Source organism: Lynx rufus, unplaced genomic scaffold (genome assembly GCF_022079265.1).
Source record: "Lynx rufus isolate CCGP_SWC_20201006 ecotype Redwood Valley unplaced genomic scaffold, mLynRuf1.p SCAF_13, whole genome shotgun sequence".
Classification (NCBI taxonomy): Eukaryota; Metazoa; Chordata; class Mammalia; order Carnivora; family Felidae; genus Lynx; species Lynx rufus.
In genome coordinates, this window is record NW_025814827.1 from 59,597,378 (window position 1) to 59,619,207 (window position 21,830).

At 37.2% G+C, this 21,830-nt stretch overlaps 1 protein-coding gene across 4 annotated transcripts in view; it reads right to left on the reverse strand.

The window, feature by feature from the left end:
- Window positions 1-21,830, reverse strand: part of SEC23A (SEC23 homolog A, COPII coat complex component) — a 69,808-nt gene that overhangs the window by 8,182 nt on the left and 39,796 nt on the right. For all 4 annotated transcript variants that reach the window (XM_047075629.1, XM_047075630.1, XM_047075627.1 and 1 more), the window contains 6 exons: window positions 21,617-21,770; window positions 13,370-13,447; window positions 10,497-10,658; window positions 8,466-8,552; window positions 6,787-6,942; window positions 4,446-4,511 (listed from right to left, as the gene is read on the reverse strand). In XM_047075629.1, the coding sequence (XP_046931585.1) occupies window positions 4,446-4,511; window positions 6,787-6,942; window positions 8,466-8,552; window positions 10,497-10,658; window positions 13,370-13,447; window positions 21,617-21,770 (703 nt within the window). The remainder of the gene's footprint in view (window positions 1-4,445; window positions 4,512-6,786; window positions 6,943-8,465; window positions 8,553-10,496; window positions 10,659-13,369; window positions 13,448-21,616; window positions 21,771-21,830) is intronic.

Here is a 21,830-nt window from a genome sequence, read left to right on the forward strand (position 1 = left end):
ACAGGATGTATGCAATTGCCCAGAAGAACAGTGTATGCAGAGAAATGAGGGCAAAATATTGAGGCACCTCTATATTCAAACAGAAGGCATCTTCATCCTAATCACTGCTTCATTTATTTTCTACCCAGCCTGAACTTCATAGTCATTTAACATTGCTCTAAATTATTGCACTCCCTTTAATGTGTCCATCTTTCTTATCCGAAGTGCTAAATCACCCCCCAAAGTCTATCATCTTTGATGCAATGCCTGAACTATAAAGCATGGCTAAAGAACATAATGGAAGCAAGCTACAGAAATTAATAGTAAATAAAGTGGCCCCTCACTGCTGTAAAAGCTTCTTATTTACCTGCTGTGGCTTTCTTATATTCCGTATAGCTGTTTGTTTGTTTTTTTTTAACGTTTATTTATTTTTTTTGAGACAGAGAGAGACAGAGCATGAATGGGGGAGGGTCAGAGAGAGAGGGAGACACAGAATCTGAAACTGGCTCCAGGCTCTGAGTTGTCAGCACAGAGACCAACACGGGGCTCGAACTCACGGACCGCGAGATTATGACCTGAGCCGAAGTCTGATGCTTAACCGACTGAGACACCCAGGTGCCCCTCCTTATAGCTGTTTTAACATCTTTTCTATTTTCTAGTCCTTTACCCCTAGCATTTCTCACTCTTAGCAAATAATTCACCATTACTGAAAAGAAATAGGCAATTACCCAATGTGAGCTTTCTCTCCTCAATGTCCTTCTCTGTCATCACCCTTCATACCATTTGCTTTTGCAGAAATAAATGTCCTGCCTCCTTACCAATGCTGAAACTCCATATCGTGCTTGTGATCACATGATCTGCTTTTGAGGATCTTAAATATCTATAAGCTGTTATAAGCTATTATTTTGTCAGCATCTTATACTTGGTCTACAAATAAACTCCGTGCCTTTACCCTAATAACAATCAACCTTCTATCCTATTACTTGAAATCAGGCTAAATTTGCAAAAGAACCATTTACAATTACAACCTCCACTTCTTTAGCACCCACTAATTCCTTACAATCTATCTTCTACTCAACCACTATTTAAAACTGCCTACCAGAGGGGCGCCTGGGTGGCTTGGTCGGTTAAGCGTCCGACTTCGGCTCAGGTCACGATCTCGCGGTCGGTGGGTTCGAGCCCCGCGTCGGGCTCTGTGCTGACAGCTCAGAGCCTGGAGCCTGTTTCGGATTCTGTGTCTCCCTCTCTCTGTGACCCTCCCCCGTTCATGCTCTGTCTCTCTCCGTCTCAAAAATAAATAAACATTAAAAAAAATTTTTTTTTTAAATAAAATAAAACTGCCTACCAGAGGGGTGCCTGGGTGGCTCAGTCAGTTAAATGTCCGACTTGGGCTGAGGTCATGATCTCACAGTTCATGATTTTGAGCCCCACGTTTGGTTCTGTGCTGACAGCTCAGAGCCTAGAGCCTGCTTCAGATTCTATGCCTCCCTCTGTCTCTGCCCCTCCCCTGCTCACACTCTGTCTCTCTCTCAAAAATAAATAAACATTAAAAAAATAAATAAAATAAAATAAAATAAAATAAAATAATAAAATAAAATAAAATAAAATAAAATAAAATAAAATAAAATAAAATAAAATAAAATAACTGCTTACCAGGGCCACAAATGACCCTTGAAATCCATCTACCCTCACCCTCCTTCAAACATCTGCAGCATCTCAGAATCTGTTAACTCTCTTGCTTCTTTTTTCTATAAAGTCCTCCCTCACCTATTATGCCATGGTATAGTATTCTTTTCATTTTCCTCCCACCTCTGTGATTATTTATAAAATACTCCTACCACTTGTACTTCCTCAAGGTTTATCTCATCCTTCCTCTGCCTCTCTGCACTTTCCTTGGACAAGTAACACTGATGACTTTAAATATAACTTGTCCATGATCAACTTTCACATCCTTGCCTCATCACCAAACCCAAATTTCTAACAGCCTGCTCCATTTGGCCATCTAGATGTTACCTCAAACTCAACGTGCCTAAAATCAAACGTTTTCTCTCTACCTTCCCACTTACTGGCACATGTTCTCCTAGTTACCCAGGCTCAAAACCCTACATTTACCTTGTACTCCCTCAATTATTTTTTACATTTATTTATTTTTGATAGAGAGAGACAGAGCACAAGTGGGGGAAGGGAAGGAGAGAAGGAAGAGAGAGAAGGAGAGAGAAGGAGAGAAGGAGAGAAGGAGAATCTGAAGCAGGCTCCAGGCTCTGAGCTGTCAGCACAGAGCCCGACGCAGGACTCGAACTCACAAACTGCGAAATCATGACCTGAGCCGAAGTTGGACACCTAACTGACTGTGCCATCCAGGCGCCCCTCCCTCAACTATTTTTTAAAAATTCAAACCTACAGAACAGTTGAGAGAAAAGTACAATGAACACCCACATACTCTACCTACATTCACTGATTAACATTTTATTTTGCCACATTTGCTTTGTTTCTATATATTCTTCCTCTCCTTTTTTTTTGTTGTTGAATCATTTCTGTAAGTTGAACACTTCATGGTATTTTACCCCCAAACAGTTTTTTTTAATGTTTATTTATTTTTTAAAGATACACAGAGTATGAGCAGGGGAGAAGCAGAGAGAGAGGGAAACACAGAATCTGAAGCAGGCTCCAGGCTCCAAGCTGTCAGCACAGACCCCAACACGGAACTCAAATGCATGAACTGCAAGATCATGACCTGAGCCAAAGTCGGATGCTTAACCGACTGAGCCAATCAGGTGCCCCACCCCCAAACACTTCAGGATATATCTCCCAAGGTCAAGGACACCCTCCTATATAACCACAACAGCAGAATCACACTCCAGAAATTTAATATTATACCTGTATCTGATATATGGTCCATATTCAAATGGGATACAAATCATCCCATTTATGTTCTTTATAGCTGTTTTCTCTAATCTAGAATCCAATCAGAATTCAGATTTTGCATTTAGCGATCTTGCCTTAGAGTAACTTTTACTTTCCTACAACTTCTAGCAAATCTCACTGGTTCCACTTTTAAAATATCACCAAAATCTATTCCTTTTCACTATCTTGCCTTCAATCCCCCTCATTTGGATTACTTCAAAATATAGTTTCAACCTACAGACTGTTCTCAATTAATCTCAAGATTCAACTATATTTTCTAAGACTCAAATTTGCTCCTCTGCCCAAAAGCCTTTAGTAATGTTTTATTACTTACCAATAGATTCAGCTCCTCAGCACTCAGTCTGGCATTCAAAATCCTCTACAATTTAACTGCACAATACATTTCCAGTTTATTGTTCTATTCATCCCTACATGTCCCTGTACCTTACTGTCCTCTACCTGGAATTCCCTTCCTCATACAATTTCTACTTCTTCAAACAGTAACCATTCTATAAGGAAATGTCCTCTCTCCTGAGCTCTTTTCTTATCACACACTGTCTCCTGCTGCCACCATGTGCTCTCTTCCTCTCTTCCTTCTCTAAACCCTCTATATTTTATATCTTTGTAAAAGAACATATCTTATAATGACTCGTGTATTTTAATTACTCAGATATGTATCTTTTCCTAATACTAGACTACAAACTCTTTTAAAGCAGGGATGATCAAGGGGCACCTGGGTGGCTCAGTTGGTTAAGTGTCTGACTTGGGCTCAGGTCATGATCTCATGGCTCGTGAGTTCAAGCCCCATGTCAGGCTCTGTGCTGACAGCTCGGAGCCTGGAGCCTGCTTCAGATTCTGTGTCTCCCTCTCTCTCTGCCCCTCCCTGGCTCACACTCAGTCTCTGTCTCTCTCAAAATATAAATACACATTTTAAAAAATAAAAAAAAAAAAGCAGGGATGATAAAAACGATGAATCACTAAATTCTACTCCTGAAACAAATATTACACTGTATGTTAACTAACTAGAATTTAAATAAGAACCTGAAACATTAAAAAAAAAAAAAAAAAAAAAAGGATGATCACTATGTACTCTAAAGTACCAATACAGAATTCTGTACATTGGACACTCAATAAATGTTGATATACTGTATCAAGAGGTAGGACATTTAAAAAAATTAAAATATATTAACAATGATTTCCAGGCTTCCTGCCACTCTTATTCAACTACAATCCCTGACCTCTCCAACTTACTATGTGTGGCCCTTTTGTAGTTCATGTCCTAGTATTAGCTTAAATCATCACTTCCTATCTTATACACTATATTGCTTTTTGTCTCAAGGGTGTAGTATTAAACTTGGGATATGAAGGAATTCTATTTGACATAATTACTTTTTATTTTCTATGGTGCCACCAAATGCTTAATTCGATTTTCTACTCATTTTTTCATTACTTTTGCAACAGAAATCATTAGCAAATATGTAGGAAAATGTGTAGTTCTCATTAAAATGACAAACTATAAATACATAAAGAAATAATTTCCCAAATCCACTATTTGCACTTACCTGTCCCCAGGCATACATATTATTATGAGTCTGGGAAGGGTTGACTTTTGAAAGCAGGAAACGGGCCTTAAAAGCAAAGAAGAAATAACATCCATCAAAAATAGATTTAGTTAATATGAGCCAAACAAATACATTATGTGATCTAAAATTTAATTAAAAGGCAACTTTTTAAAAATGAACTAATTTTGGAAATATGTAGGCCACTACATGTTACAAATAAATATACCCTCTTCTCTCTAAATCATACATTCATAACAACAAATAATAAATTAGTAAAAAATTCAGTATATAAAAATTATGTGTGCAACAAGTAGGACAAGATTAGTGTGAATTTTACTAAACACTTGGTCTGAAACATCATCAGAGGTTTGAAGTTCCAAAAAGTGACCTACACATTCTTTAAACAATGACTCTCAAACTTTTTTAAACTGCAGGCTATTCCATAAGACAAGTTACCTAACATTTTAACCATCTATCCATTAAGTCATATCATTGTAAAAATAGTAACTAAAATAAAAGCAGAAAATAGCACTATACATGGTAAGATGGTAAGACATTGATGAGAGAACCAGGCATGAATATAATTTCATATTGGAAGAACACAAGCAGTCCTATCTTTTGAAATTTAGTACCACACAAAATCATTTTCTACTCTATGAGTAAGCAGCTTAACACAAGAAAATTGGCTCTAGAGTCAGAACACCTAGATTCAAATCCCAGTTTCTCCATTTACTGTGTTTCCTTGGCGACAAGTAACCTAAGTCTTGGTTTTATTATCTGTAAAATGGAGGTAACAACAGAACTGTTAGAGGGGTCCAATGGGATAAGGTGTGTAAAGTACTATCAGCTTTGCAAATTCTCAATACGTGGTAGCTCCTATTATAAATATAATAAAATCCTAAAAATAACTGCTATCATTTCTGAATAACAGTTACTGATATTTACCACCTACTTTATAATACTGCACTAGGCACTACGGATACAACAATAAATGAAGCAAGATCCCTGCCTTTAAGGAGAAGAGAAACAAACTTATAATAATCTATAATTACTTTATTATAATTCTAATAAAATTACAAGGGAGAAGTAAAAAGTGTTTTCAGAGTGTACAGAGGCACCTGAGGCACCTGGGTGACATAGTCAGTTAAGTGTCCAACTCTTGATTTCTACTCAGGTCGTGATCTCATGGTTTATGAGACTGAGCCCCACATCGGACTCTATGCTGACAGCACAGAGCCTGCTTGGGATTCTGTTTCTCTCTCTCTCTGTCCCTCCCCTGCTTGCTCTCTCTCTCAAACTAAATAAAAACAAAGTTAAAAAACAAAAAAAAAAGTGTATGGGGGTGTCTGGGTGGCTCAGTAGGTTGAGCATCCAACTCTTGATTTTGGCTCAGGTCATGATCCTAGGCTCATGGGATTGAGCTCCACATCAGGCTCCATGCTGAGCATGAAGCCTGCTTGAGATTCTCTGTCTTTCCCTCTGCCCCTTTCCCCCACTTACTCTCAACCTCAAATTAAATTTAAAAAGGCGGAGGGGAGGAGGCTCTTGAGTGGCTCAGTCAGTTGGGTGTCCAGCTTTGGCTCATGTCATGATCTCACAGTTCATGAGTTTGAGCCCCACGTTGGGCTCTGTGCTGACAGTTCAGAGCCTGTTGCCTGCTTTGGATTCTGCATCTTCCTCTCTCTCTGTCCCTTCCCTGCTTGCACTTTCTCTCTCTCAGAAATAAATAAACATTTAAAAAAAAAAGAGTGTATGTTAAGGGGTCTTCAACTTAGCCTTCTGAAAGGCTATATGCACATATATATGTACATGTGTATATGTACATGTATCTTATTTAATCCTAATAATTCTAAAAACCACAAAGCCTTTTGTAATATCATAATGTTTTCCTATTACATGACATTTTCTAGAAAACTGAAATGACAGAATGAAGAAAACAAAAAAATTGTTACCATAAACTTCATATTCATAGACTTTTTCATTAAATACACAGATTAAAGAAAATTACACTGAAAAAGGTACACTAAATTATTTTCCAACTTGCTCTTCTTGCTCAGCTAAAGCAGACAAACCACGATAACACCATCCTGGCTCTGTTATTAAATCTGGGCTGGTAGCAGAAGATGGGAGAAACTGCTAGCTTTAGGTAACGAGTCAATAACTACTGCTTTGCACTCAAAGCTAAGGCAAAAAGCAAGCATATTTTCCCTTGTAAACCTCCTCCTATCCATCTCCTCCCTCTTTTACTTGCTTTGGGAAGCAGTCTATTCAAATTAAAGTCAGAAGGCAAATAGCAACAACTCATTACAAAACTAGCAACAAGCAAATTAACTGTACTTACCTGGCTACCTCCATGTTCAGTATCAATGTATCTTGGCATTGGAAATCTGGAGTGAAGAATCTCCTGGGCATCATCCACTGGGGCTTGTAGAAGATGGCGGAAATTTTCATATTCTGGCATGTCTTGGTATCCTGACTTGCGCCACTGTGCAATGGTCTAATTTTAAAACAATTAAAGGAATTATTACTTTTAATTTCTTACCTATTCAAAATCTTTAAGAGATTTTTAGAAAGGAATTAATCTTCAGAAAATAAGAAAACTATAGATCATTATTTCATTTATCTCAGGTTTTAAATTAATACTACGTATTTTTGAGTAAATACATGAAAAATGAGGTTACTTCTCCTTTAAAAGTAAAAAGAAGTAATAAACCAGAAAATTTGCTAACAGAAGACTTCCCAGATACTTCAAAATTAATCACCGACTATTATAAAATCTTTATCAATGGAGTTACATTCTAGCAAGACATGAAAACATAAAAACTTTAATAATAATAGCAATAACACTATAAATATGCCTGGAAAGATCATCTGAGTCAATTCTTTTATTAAGGTAATGGCTCCAAAAAGCATGGGATTAAATCAACCAAAAATTTAAATTTGGTTTGGTTTCTAACTTAACTGCATCAGTCAATACATACTCTGCATCACTTTATATCTTTGTAGTTAACAGAGGAACAGTCATGTGCATTTCAGACTTCTCCTTTAATTACATTAACAAGCTACTTAAAATTACACACACACACACACACACAAAAGCAAAATATTTCACTGTCATGTAATAGGCATTATTCTTAAAAATTAAAGGACATTAGTACTGATATCAATTAAAAACAATAATCAGTAAATCTTTTAAAAGGTCTAGACAATATTACTCAAAAGGATATTTTGAGTAACACCTCTACTCTTACAGTGCAAATCTAAACTCACAACTAAAACAATTGGAAAAGTAAATCTGCACAAGTTACTATAATTCTAGACTAGAAGTTTGAGTGTGGGTCTATGAAAAACGAATCTCTATCTTTCAAGGCATCCAGAAAACAGTACTTTCTTATACAGAGAAAGCATTTAATTATTGCTGAGTGAGTAAGTGCAGGAATGAACAGACCTCTGCTAAAGAACTGAATTAAAGTTTACTGACTACTCAAATATTCTTCTCTTTTCAATAATTTACCATTCCAATTAAGAGAAGGTATAAATTTTAATTCACTTATGCTTTAAATGAGTTTTTAGATCATGTGGAATATTTTTAAGAACAAAGTGCTTTATACACATCATACAGAATACTTTTTAAATGATTACGTGAAATAATGAAAGGGAAAGCCTGCCTACTGACAAAGGCAGACTTTTCTCCTCTTGAGGTCTTCAGGTAAAATCAAAAGTATTATACTCCTATGTTTACATCAATGTCCTTACTTTCACAATACTATGCTTTGTGTAAAATCCACTTGTTGAATCGTATGTAGACAAATGGACAAAATAACCACAGGTGGGTAAACTGCAAATGAAGTCTAAAAACCTGTAGTAGGAAAAATCATATTTAAACCTATTTTATAAAAATGGAAATAAAAGTTTATCATAGAGGAAACAGTAGCCATTTAGTGAAGAGGGGAAAGTTTCCATAAATAAAAAGATTTTATTGCACATACATGCATAGCTTTAAATGCTATGGAATCTTACCTCACCATGGTAAATCAAAATCTGGAAGAACGTGTCCATGAGAAGAATGCGATCTGCAAGAATACTGCTGCTATCAAGAAGAACCGGCTAATGGAAGAAAACAATGAGAGAAGAGGAAGATGGAAAAATAAATTATTTAAAGATACAAAATAGATCTTTCCAAGATATTTTTAAAACTTTAAATTTCTACCTTATAACTTAAGACATCTTGCTTTCATGAATTCTTACAGTATATTTTAATTTTCTGAGAAATCACAACTAAGGTAACAATAGAAAACCAGAGTAAAGCCAAGAGAAAATTAGGGATAACTCCTAAGTCTGGTGATGACCCCACTGAGTGACAGACAAAAAAAAGCTTGGGAAAGGGGAAATTTGGAGACAGAAAAATAGTTCTAAATAGAAAATGAAAGGGAGTGGCCAGAATTAATGACATATATTTGGGTATCACATGCATAAAGATGGTAATTAAAGCTATGTGATTATACTGTATCACTCAGAGAAAGGAAGACAGAGAAGAATCCAGAGATAGAGCCCTAGAGCATGCCAACACTTAAGAGATCTGAAAGGAAGAAGTCAGCAAAAGGAGACAGAGAAGGAACAGGCAGTGATTAGGAGGAAAACTAGTAGGTACTGCAGGTGTCAGAGAAGCCTAGGACAAAAGGTTTCTAAGGACAATCCTCATTAGGTAAATGCTGTTGAGAGTTCTGGCAAGATGTGGGACATTGGTAGCCGCTTGGTAAGAGTTGTTTCTGTGTAATGTTAGGGACAAGAATCTGAATCATCTAGGTTGAGAAGAGAATGTGAGGTGAGATCATACAGTTACTCAGGTAACTTACTGAGTTTAGCTGCAACTGAGACCAAAGAAATGAGGTGGCAATTAGAAAAAATGTGAAGCCAAAGGTGGTTCTGTTTGTTGGTTTTTAACGTGGGTGCTATTTAGGGTTCTGTGTTAATGAGAATGATCCAGAGGAACAGCAGGTGATGATGCAGGAAGGAGGAAAACTCCAAAAGCAAAGCCTTAAGTAAATGAAGCTAATGGCGTTCATGGATTAAATGGCAAGGTTAGAATTTAACAGCAGCAGGTAATAGGGATGGTGGGATTCCAAATTTCTTCTAAACAGTAATCTACATTTTACAGGTATCTAAATTTACATATATTACTCTGAAATTAGAAACAAAATCTCTAAAACTTTCTTTCCTGATTCAAAGAACTACAAGACCAAATAAATAACTAGACCATCACATTAACACCTTATATTTTCTAGAAAAGTAGAAACTATGACAAACTGCTAAAAAAAATTATAGTAACAAAATAGAATGTTTTATAAACTATTTTTTACAAAACAGTATATAAAGGCATCATGAGAGATCATGAATCAAGAGATATTATAAATACCCTCTTTATACTGACCATTCTTCAATATTATTTTCATATATAGTCATTATTTACTTTTAAGTGGTAAAACAGACAACATTAGCTACAAAATAGAAAAAACTGTTTATTTGATAATAGGTTAAAATAAGTGGGACAGTTTGCTAGGAATGGCATAGCTTTATCACGGATAACTTTATCATCACCTAAGCATACATCTTTATAATCAACTGTATCTCATGTTCAAGAGAGGCTACAAGAAAATGACATTTTAAGCAAGAAGCTTTGTTCAGACAGAATGTCCTGTCAGACACTAAACCCTGGAATAAGCTACAGGTTCTAGAATCATTACCTCTGGGCACTGTTAAAGATATGAGAACAATCATAAACCCTACAGAATTTGATCAACCAAATAACTGCATAAATTGATCTTAAAAGTTTCTTCCACCTCAATTTTTTTATTTTTTTAAATGATTTCCTAGTGCAATCTAGCATATAATAAGCACTCATAAATATCTGCAAATATATGAATAATGTAACATAACTTCTTAAACTAAATTCTTGTATGTAGTAACTATATTCCAAGAAAAACTTAATTGTTTTCACTTTTTGATGACACATCACAGCAACAACCAATTTTTGTTTTCTGTTTCTCTTACCTCTGGTGGTCCACTAAAAGAATATGCATACAGAATAGGCTGAATCATGATTAGAGACTGAGTCAAATCTTGACGCATAAAATGATGACGATAATATGAACTCTCATCAGGACTATTGTTAAAAACTTGCAAGAAAGGAGATCTTCTTAAATGAAACATAAACTACAAGAAAAAAACATGTGAGATAGGTTTTACTGATTTTATTGCAACAGTTTACTATTACAAAAGCACCTGATTATAACTATTAACACAATAAAACAAGTTATAATAAGAACATTCTAAACTGTACTCCTCAGAATCTTACTATGATCTTTATCAGTTATTTAAAAATATAATTCAACAACAAGACACTCGGTTGAGTGTCCAACTTTTTTTATTTTTTTTTTTACATTTTATTTTTGAGATATATATATAGAGAGAGAGAGAAACAGAGCACAAGCAGGGGAGGGGCAGAGAGAGAGGGAGACACAGAATCCGAAACAGGCTCCAGGCTCTGAGCTGTCAGCACAGAGCCCGACGCGGGGCTCGAACTGACGAACCGCGAGATCATGACCTGAGCAGAAGTAAGACGCTTAACCAACTGAGCCACCCAGGCACCCCATTGAGTGTCCAACTCTTGATTTTGGCTCAGGTCATACTTTCAGGGTCACGGTGCCCTACACGCAGCATGGAGCCTGCTTGGGATTCTCTCTTTCTCTCCCTCTGCCCCTCTCCCCAGCTCACATGTGCACTCTCTCCCTCTCAAAAAATAAGTTAATTAAAAACATGTGTGTAGGTGTGTGTGTGTGTGTGTATGTATATACAAAACAATAAAAAAATTAAAAGTAAAAGAGGTGACTCAAAAGGAAAACAAAAATAGGAACAAAAAACTCCTTGTTCTGGTCTAAGTTATACTACATTGTGCATTATCAGCATCCTTTGTTTTTATTCCTCATGTCTTTGGCCACAACTCTGAACTTTTTTATTACTATTCCTTACCACCATCAAAAGACTCCAAGAGTAAAAGTAGATTAACAGATTTTCTACTTTTTGTAGGGCTCCCAAAAGTTGTACTGGGAAGGGTCAGCGATGACAAAAAAAAAAAAAAAAAAAAAAAAAAGAAAAGGACTTACATATATTCACATTTTTAAGTTCTTCCTCATCCCTAAGAAACATACTCTAGACTTTTTTTCATTACTTCTTTCTCCTTTCACTTTCCTTCTACCCACTCCTCATATTAAAGAGCTCAAAAGGGGAAGAGTTAGGCCTGAATAAGAGTCTCAGATACAATCAACAGAATCAGCTCTCCAAAGAACTCTCAGTTGTCTTGGAGTTTCCTCCCAACTTCCTTCAGCCCTCAGGGCCCAAGTGCTTGTGTGTTGCTCCTGCCTGGGACTCAGTCCACGCTTCTCTCCCAGCAAAGGCAGCTCAGTGACATTCTCATTCCTTTTCTGTTTTCAGTGATCAGAACTCACTGAGAGGCTCTCTCATCCCTCACCACTTTAGCCATTCCTTACCAACAGAAATGTGTAATTGGTAAATTTGGAGGTAAATATTTTAGAAATAAAGACCTTCTTTAAATGTAAGCTATGCCACCTTTTGGAAGACCATCAGGCTTTGAAACCCCCCCAAAAAAATTATTTCTGGGCCCTCTGCTATTTCCAATAGAGGGGAAAAGATGGGATGTCCAGATCTCTTGGGAGATCTATCAGCTATCAAAAGCCTAAAGAGAAGGTTTGGAGTTAGGAGAGAAGAAAAAGGAAAGTGTATGGCTTTCAGTCAAATACTTATTAGGCTAATGCCTTCATTCTCTTTCCTATTAGTTTCTGCTACTAATAGGCCTAAGGATTCCCAAATCAGAAACGGTTCTGTCTGCTTTAAAACAAATAGACTCTGCCTTTTGCTAGTTCTCCAAACCTGCAACCAGAGGTTTAGGGAAGTCTCCCTGCATAAACAACAAGTTTCTACACCAGAGATCAATAAAAAATGTTCAAAAAAAATATTAATAAGAGTAGTTCAGAAAAGAAAGCTGAAGGTTTAAGCAAAGTTTTCACGGGCAAAATTTAAATTTCCACATCTCAATATAATCATTATTCCAGACTGAGCTAAAATGCTCCTTCTTCTATAAAGGTGTATCACAACATTCACTTGGAAGGATTCCTCTAAATTTCCTTTAAGTTTTGCATATCTCTCATAGCATTTCTCTCTTTCTGTTCTGCATTAGGTATATTCCAAATGACACCCTTCAAACTGAAAGATCCTTGAAAGGAGGATCCATGTCAGCCATCTTTATTCTCCTAAAGTTCCCTTCACACAGAACTCAGGTGAATAAATGTTATCTATGCTATTCATCATATAAATAAGCAACCTAGACTTTTTTAAATATCGATCAAAATAAGACAGGTAGATTCAACTACCCAAGTGGAAAAACTTCCCTAAGATACATAAAATCAGCTCTTTCTATTTACCTGGTATATCAGATTGTTCTGTAAGACTAGCTGACCAGTACAGTTACTTCCTTTTGGTACTACTGTAATTAGATCCTTTATATTAGATGGAAAGTTGAAAGTTAATCTGCCTGACATCTGATTCTACTCCACACTAGGACTCCAGTGTAAATTTCTACTCACCACAAAGAGATGAATATTTTCAAGGCCATCATAAAAATACTATACATTTAGGGGTGGGTGTAAAAAAAAAAAAATACTATATACTTTTCACTGACTACTCAAGCACAATAGTGATTTCTCAGCTATCCCAAACTTACAACATTACCAAAAGAATAACCTAATACAACAGGTCCTATAAGATGAGTAATAAAATACAACAGGAAAAATGAGACCCAATGCTACTGTCAACACTAAGAAAAGAACATGGACCTTTTATCTACTCACCTGAGGGTAAAGGGAGAAAGTTTCTGAAAATCTGAAGGAGCTTGGATCATCTTTGTGATATTCTCCAAATTTCTGACACTAAATAAAATAAAATAAAATGTGTTAGCAATATTTTCCCTGGCACACAGCTAAACAACCCTCTTGCCTATATGTTTTCTATTTTTAAAAAGCTATTACTCTTTATAAGGCAGATCATTGATATAGGATAAAATTTGAATATTACTTATAGACTTACCAAGAGAATAATTACAATTAAAGAAATACATTTGAATTTGAGAAGCAAACAACATATTGCTCCAATGAAGTAACCACTCATCTTCAAATGTTTGGATTTTTTTTTTTTTTTTTTGAGAGAGAGAGAGGGCACAAGTGAGAGAGAGTGAGAGAGGGAGAGACAGATAAGTGGGGCTCACCAAAAGCAGGGCTCGAGCTCACCTGATGTGGGACTTGAACTCACAAACCATGAAATTATGATCTGAGCCAAAGTCAGATGCTTACTGACTGAGCTACCCCAGCTGCCCTAAGAAATCTTTTTTTTTCTTTTAAGTAAGCTCTATGCCCAACATGGAGCTCGAACTCATAACCCGAGATCAAGAGTCACATGCTCTACCAAATGAGCCAGCCAGGAGCCCATTGTTGTTATACTTGGGTAACCAGTGATATCCACAAGGCTAATTTTCAGAGTAGGGCATGTTTGAGACTTATGTCCAAAATTTTCCTTGCATTATTAACATTTTGTATATCACTAAATATAATCTATTATTCCATTGAACATTTTTCATATCACTAAATATAATCTATTATTTCATTTTTAAAAGCCGACTAGCATTCCACTACATTAAAATATACACCATAACAGGGGCGCCTGGGTGGCGCAGTCGGTTAAGCGTCCGACTTCAGCCAGGTCACGATCTCGCGGTCCGTGAGTTCGAGCCCCGCGTCGGGCTCTGGGCTGACAGCTCAGAGCCTGGAGCCTGTTTCCGATTCTGTGTCTCCCTCTCTCTCTGCCCCTCCCCCGTTCATGCTCTGTCTCTCTCTGTCCCAAAAATAAATAAACGTTGAAAAAAAAAAAATTAAAAAAAAATATACACCATAACCATCTTATCTAATCCTTCACTATTAGCATATATATTTATCCTGTTATATCTTTAGGATAAATTCTTAGTGGTAGAATTTCTAGGTAAAAAGAAGTTTTTAAGTTTTTGATATATGTCACCAGCTACCTTCTACATATAAGGTTATACAAATGTTTATAAAAGTTGTACAATTCAAACCTACAAGCTATGATGCTGTTTCCCTGAATACTAACCAATTCTTAAGCGTTACTGTGTTTTTCTAATTCTTACCAGTTTGACAAATATTGTTGTCTTTTTCTATTTTCTAACTTTGATTATAAATAAGATTGATAATTTTTTCATATGTTTACTGGTCACTTGTATTCCCTCTTTTGCTAATTCCTTGCTCATGACCTTTGCTCTTTTTGCCCAAATCTTATTGATTTATAAGAGCACATATACATGAATATTTCCACATTCTGCCAAATGTAAAGAATATGTCCTACATACAAATCATACATAAAATATGGCATTAAATTCTGCTAATGGTATTTTTACTACACAGATTTTGTTTCATTTTAATACATCTCTTAATATTCTTATTTAATGCTCCTGCTTTTCATTTCATGTTAAAAGTCCTTCTGCCTCCAGGTTAAATGCATATTAACCTATTTCCTGATAAATATAGCCTAAAGTATAAACTATATATACAACCTAAATAAAGTATGTATCGGGTATAAGTATGTATGTATAGGTTAAAGTTGTATAGATTATACTACAGATAACAATATAAAACTTGCATTTTATATATATATATATATATATATATATATATATATATACATACACACACACATTTCTAATCTTTGCATTACTTCTTAAAAAAATTTTTTTTAATTTTTTTAATGTTTATTTATTTATTTTTTTTTTAATTTTTTTTTTCAACGTTTTTTATTTATTTTTGGGACAGAGAGAAACAGAGCATGAACGGGTGAGAGGCAGAGAGAGAGGGAGACACAGAATCGGAAACAGGCTCCAGGCTCCGAGCCATCAGCCCAGAGCCTGACACGGGGCTCGAACTCACAGACCGCGAGATCGTGACCTGGCTGAAGTCGGACGCTTAACCGACTGCGCCACCCAGGCGCCCCTAATGTTTATTTATTTTTGACAGAGAGAGAGACAGGGCATGAGTAGGGGAGGGGCAGAGAGAGAGGGAGACACAGAATCTGAAACAGGCTCCAGGCTCCGAGCTGTCAGCACAGAGCCTGACGCGGGGCTCAAACTCACAGACCGCAAGATCATGACCGGACGCTCAACCGACTGAGCCACCCAGGTGCCCCACTTCTTAAAAATTTTTTGAACATTTATCAAGTGCCCTAGCATTAATTACTGGAATCATGAGGAGCAGTCCTATACAACCTAACCAAAATACAAATATAGATGGGAAAAAAAAAAAGATTGAAGCATAAAGGAAGTGTATCAAAGATTCATGGTCTGACTTATTCAAGAGTTAATAAAACCAGGCAGATAAAGCAACAGTAATATAATTTTCTTGAGGAAAATAACACTTGCAAGATATCTAGTTCTGTCTTTAATTCAGTAATTATTTATGCATAAAGGCATACAAATAAAAGGACCCTAATGGTCAAAGTCTAACCTCTATAAGAAAATGGTACTGGGGCACCGGGTGGCTCAGTCAGTTAAGCGTCCGACTTCAGCTCAGGTCGTGATCGCCCAGTTCGTGGGTTTGAGCCCCACGTCGGGCTCCGTGCTGACAGCTCAAAGCCTGGAGCCTGTTTCGGATTCTGTGTCTCCTTCTCTCTCTGACCCTCCCCCGTTCATGCTCTGTCTCTCTGTCTCAAAAATAAACGTTTAAAAAAAAATTAAGAAAAAATAAAAAGAAAATGGTACTGACAAATGTGGTCATCTTTTTTTTTTTTGTTTATTTTTTAATGTTTATTTATTTTTGACACAGAGAGAGACAGAGCATGAACGGAGAAGGGGCAAAGAGAGGGAGACACAGAATCCGAAGCACGCTCTAGGCTCTGAGCTATCAGCACAGAGCCTGACGCGGGGCTCAAACCCACAGACCGTGAGATCACGACCTGAGCTGAAGTCGGACGCTCAACTGACTGGGCCACCCAGGCACCCCAGAAATGTGGTCATCTTTAAAAACAACACATCTAGGGGCGCCTGGGTGGCTCAGTCGGTTAAGCGGCCGACTTCGGCTCAGGGCATGATCTCGTGGGGAGTTCGAGTCCCGCGTCAGGCTCTGTGCTGACAGCTCAGAGCCTGAAGCCTGTTTCAGATTCTGTGTCTCCCTCTCTCTGACCCTCCCCCATTCATGCTCTGTCTCTCTCTGTCTCAAAAATAAATAAACGTTAAAAAAAAAATTTTTTTTTAAACACATCTAAAGTGCCTTGTCACACTAATGTTGAGAAAAAATTTGGCTGGGGTAGCATTTAATAGGAAAGTCCCAAGAGTCTTAAACAAGAGACATTTCCTAGGCCAAATCTAATCAGATGAACTGAACAGGGAAAATACAATTATTTTCAAAATAACAAAACACTTGTTAGTGGTAAACCAAAAGTCTAAAATGGAAAAAAAAAAAGTCAAATATCAAGTTTAAGTTGTAAAAGGATGTCACTCAGTAGAAAAGGTCAGGAGTCAAAAATGTAAGGAACAACAACAAAAAAGGTAAGAAACAAATCCATGAAGCTGGGCATAAATAAGATGGACTCAAAAAGAGACTGAGGATGGATGCAACAAATCATATGTTGATACCAGTGTCTTAAGTGATGCTGACAAAGGGAAGCAAAGACTTACAGTAAAAGTGTCAGAAGCAATTGTGGTACAGCACCGACCTGGCCATACATTGCCCCATTATCTACAAAACAGTCTTTTTTAAAAAGATGTTGGGTTTCGGCCACCTGGGTGGCTTAGTCAATTAAGCATCCAACTTTGGCTCAGGTCATGACCTCACGGTTCACAGGTTCAAGCTCCATGTCGGGCTCTGTGCTGATAGCTTGGAGCCTGAAGCCTGCTTTGGATTCTGTGTCTCCCTCTCTCTCTGCCCCTCCCTCCCACACGCTCTGTCTCTCTCAAAAATAAACATTAAAAAAAATTTTTTTTAAAGATGTTTGTTTTGTTTTTTGGGTTTTTTTTATTTTTTTTGAGAGAGAATGCATGCACACAGGCTTGCATGCAGGAAAGAGACAGGACATAGGGAGAGAATCTTAAGCAGGCTCCGTGCCTAGCTAAGAGCCTCAGATGTCACTACCGTGAGAGCAATGACCTGAGCAGAAATTAAGTCAAACACTTAACTGATAGAGCCAATCAGGTGCCCCAAAAGATGTTTATGTTTAACAAAAATTAGAGTCATGAAGAAAAAAAGAAAATTATATTCACTATGCCAAATTAAGGCAAGAAGTTTAATATAATTTCATAGATTTTTTTTCATTAGCAAAAATTTACAAAAGTATAGTACCTAAAAGGTATTACTAACCCCTTCTCTATTTGTTATAATTGCTACAGCTAAAATTTCAGCAGTGCGAAATCAGTACAAAAGTGTTTAGCTTCCATAACTAAGGTTCATTGGTCATCACCTGAAGCTTCACTTCAACTGTATGCTAATATTCAATCAAAGACAAATGTAAAGATCACCTTCTCACCACATTTACCACATATAAGGGTCTCTTAGTCACTAGGGGTTCATAAGAGACTGTGATTTTGTCAAAAATTGGTGTTTGAACTCTGCATACCATAAAATGCCAGCCACAATGATGGACAGTTTTCTAAATCCTGTTAGCAATTTCTTCTAGCCATCTTACAGCCCTGTGTGGCACTATGCAGTAGGACTATGCTCACTTGGAGAACTCCATTTCCAGTTTTTGATGTAAGACAAGGGAGGCCACCAATAACTGGTGAAAGCTATTTTGCCCAGAAAGCAGGGTGATAGTCTGATAATGCCAGCCTCTCCTTCCCAAATTACCTCTACCAATTTTCTCTTACACACATTTGCCAACTGAATTATAGGAAGAGACAAGCTAGGGGTGCCTAGGTGGCTCAATCATTTAAGCGTCTGACTCTTGATTTCGGCTCTAGTCATGCTCTCACGATTGAGATGAAACCTTGCATCAAACTTCACATGGAGTCTCCTTGGAATTCTCTCTCTCCCTCTCTCTCTGCCCCTCCCCTGCTTACATGCATGCTCTCTCTCTCAAAATAAATATGTTTTTAAAAAATGGAAGATATGGGGCACCTGAGTGCCTCAGTTGGTTGAGAGTCTGACTTTGGCTCAGGTCATGATCTCAGGTTCACGAATTCAAGCCCCGCATTGGGCTCTGTTGCCAACAGCTCAGAGCCTGGAGGCTGCTTCAGATTCTGTCTCTTCCCTTCCCCTGCCTGCATTCTGTCTCTCTCTCTTAAAAAATGAATAAATGTTAAAAAAATTTTTTTAAAAAAATGGAAGAGACAAGCTATACTGGTGTGACAGAAGAGTAAAATTTTCAGCATGCCATGACTCATCTATTCTCTATCCCCAAAAGCCCTGCACTGCCATTGTAATGCTATAAAACTGCAGAATGTGCAGACATGAATTATAATTTTAGGTTTTTGTAATTTTGTACTTTTTGTTTAACTGTCTCATTTAGTTATTTACAAGGCCATTTTGTTTTATATTTTAATAGTATTTCTGTTTTACAAGTATGTCAAACAATGCAGCAAATTTTGAAGTTCAGGTATAAGATAGAAGAAAAAGATTCTAGACATAAGCCCACAAAGAATTCTAAAGAATTATAATCTTCTGAGTCATTTCACTACACTCGTGCAGCAAAGGACACAGAAAAGGTCTATATTTACAATGAAAGCTACTTATCAGTGGGTTTTATGTGGACTGATAACCAAGTTGCACTATTAAATTTTATGTCATATTTGATAACCTACAAATTCAGAAATAGTTCTAGTAAAATGCAAAAGCACTTTCCTACAAATCACAGCCATTTAGCAAATAAAGGTGCTGATTACTTCAAATACCTTCTTCTCAAAACAATAAAGTGTTTATTAAAACAAAGTCACCTTCATTGAAAAGGCTCAGGAAAGGGGGTGCCTAGCTGGCTCAGGAGGTAGAGCATGAGACTCCCAACCTCAGGGTCGTGAGTTAAAGCCCAACATCGGGTATGAAGCCCACTTACAAATATAACAGCTTCTCTATTCAGTTTGATGAGTCAACTGATTTCACTAATGTCATGTCTAACTGCTAAATGATAGTGAAATTCAAGAAAATGTTTCTGCTGTCCTAAACTAGCAAAAGTCAAAATATATTTAATATTTTATCTTCCTATCTAGAAACAATGGTTCATCTTAGAGGAACTGTTGGTATTTGTACTGATGGTGTCCAATTGATGGTTGACTCTATGAGAGGTTTTACCTCTTTTAAAAAGACATGCTGATGTTGTAACACTGTTTTCTTCACAGAGAAGTGCTAGTATAAAAACACTCTTGAAGTTAAAATGAAAAAAAAAAGTTCTGGATGACGCTACTTAACGACAAATTTTATTTTTTTTTTTTAATTTTTTTTATTTTTGAGAGAGAGAGACAGACAGACAGAGCACAAGAGGGGGAGGGGGCAGAGCGAGAGGGAGACAGAATCTGAAGCAGACTCTAGGCTCCAAGCTGTCAGCACAGAACCTGATGCGGGACTCGAACTCATGGACCACAAGATCATGACCTGAGCCAAAGTCAGACGCTTAACTGACTGAGCCACCCAGGCGCCCCTCTGATCTTATTAAACAAAGACTAATTCACTCAAGAATGTGTTAAAGACTACACAAAAATCTAAACAAAGAGCACAAAAAACTCCTGCTAGAAACAGAAATCTGATAGCTTAGGGGCGCCTGGGTGGCTCAGTCAGTTAAGCGTCCAACTTCGGCTCAGGTCATGATCTTGCGGTTTGTGAGTTCGAGCCCTGCGTCAGGCTCTGTGCTGACAGCTCAGAGCCTGGAACCTGCTTCAGATTCTGGGTCTCCCTCTCTCTCTGCCCCTCCCCTGCTCATGCTTTGTCTCTCTCTGTCTCTCAATAATAAATGTTAAAAAAAAAAAAAAAAAAAAGAAATCTGATAGCTTAGCAGAGAGAGTTCTCAACAGGGTGTTTGACTAAAATAATAGGCCAGAGTTTGCTGAGTAAAAACGGGGTATTAAGAACAGAACTTAATTGGGGTGCCTAGGTGGCTCAGGCAGTTAAGCATCTGACTGTTGATCTCAGCTCAGGTCATGATCTCATGGTTCATGGGATCAAGGCTCACATTAGGCTTTGTGCTGACAGCACAGAGCCTGCTTGGGGTTCTCTCACCCTCTCTCTCTGCGCTTCCCCTGCTTGCTCTCTATCCCTCTCTGTCTCAAAAAAAAAAGAATACAACTTAATTGGGGCGCCTGGATGGTTCAGTCAGTTGCACGTCCACCTTCAGTCATAATCTCATGGTCTGTGAGCTCAAGCCCTATGTTGGGCTCGCTGCTGTCAGCACAGAGCCCGCTACAGATCCTGTGTACCCCTCTCTGTCTGCCCCTCCCCTGCTTATGCTTTCTCTCTCAAAATTAAATATATTTTTTAAAACACTTAAAAAAAACCCAGAACTTAATTAAGCATTCTAGGTCATACTGTAAATAATGGGTTCCTGCCGTGTCAAAAACCCAAATATACCATCATTATCAATAACTTTACTAACACAGACTTTAGTAACATAGATCCAGATAATCAAAACTTACCCATATTTTTGTATGTTAAAGTGTATAATTTTTATATCCCAATTAACTTCTCTTAAATAAACACAGAAAACTAAAACCATAGCAATGAAGAAAAAATATGCAAGTAAGCACTAAAAAACAGTCACAATAATTTAGGATCAAATTTGGAACAAATGTGATACCAGCACCCCCCACCAAAAAAAAAAAAAGAAAAAGAATAGGTTACATAATTGTCACTCTTTCATTTTAAAGAAAAAGGTATTTTAGCTCAGTTGGAGACATAAAGGTACTTACTATTCATTCAAGCTGCCTTTCTCAGCAAGTTGAATAGGTATCCCTCATACAGTCTTGTAGTTAAAGTGTTAAGTATTTTGAAAGAGATTATCAGCAACAAATACTTATGACAATCAAAAACATACAGATTGAATAAAGCACCATGTTTCCATCTTACCAGTCGAATGAGCTGTCTGTCTAGCCATCTAAGTACATCTGGTCCTTCCTCTGTTTCCGCCCTGTAGATTGCCAGCCGGGCCATAAGAATGGCAGCTGCCTCCTGGTCAAAAGATGCAGCAATGTTTTGGATTTGAGTTTGAGCATCCGCCCAGCTAAAGCCAAGAAGAAAGCATAGAAATGCGCTGTATTATTATATTCACAATATCATAGTT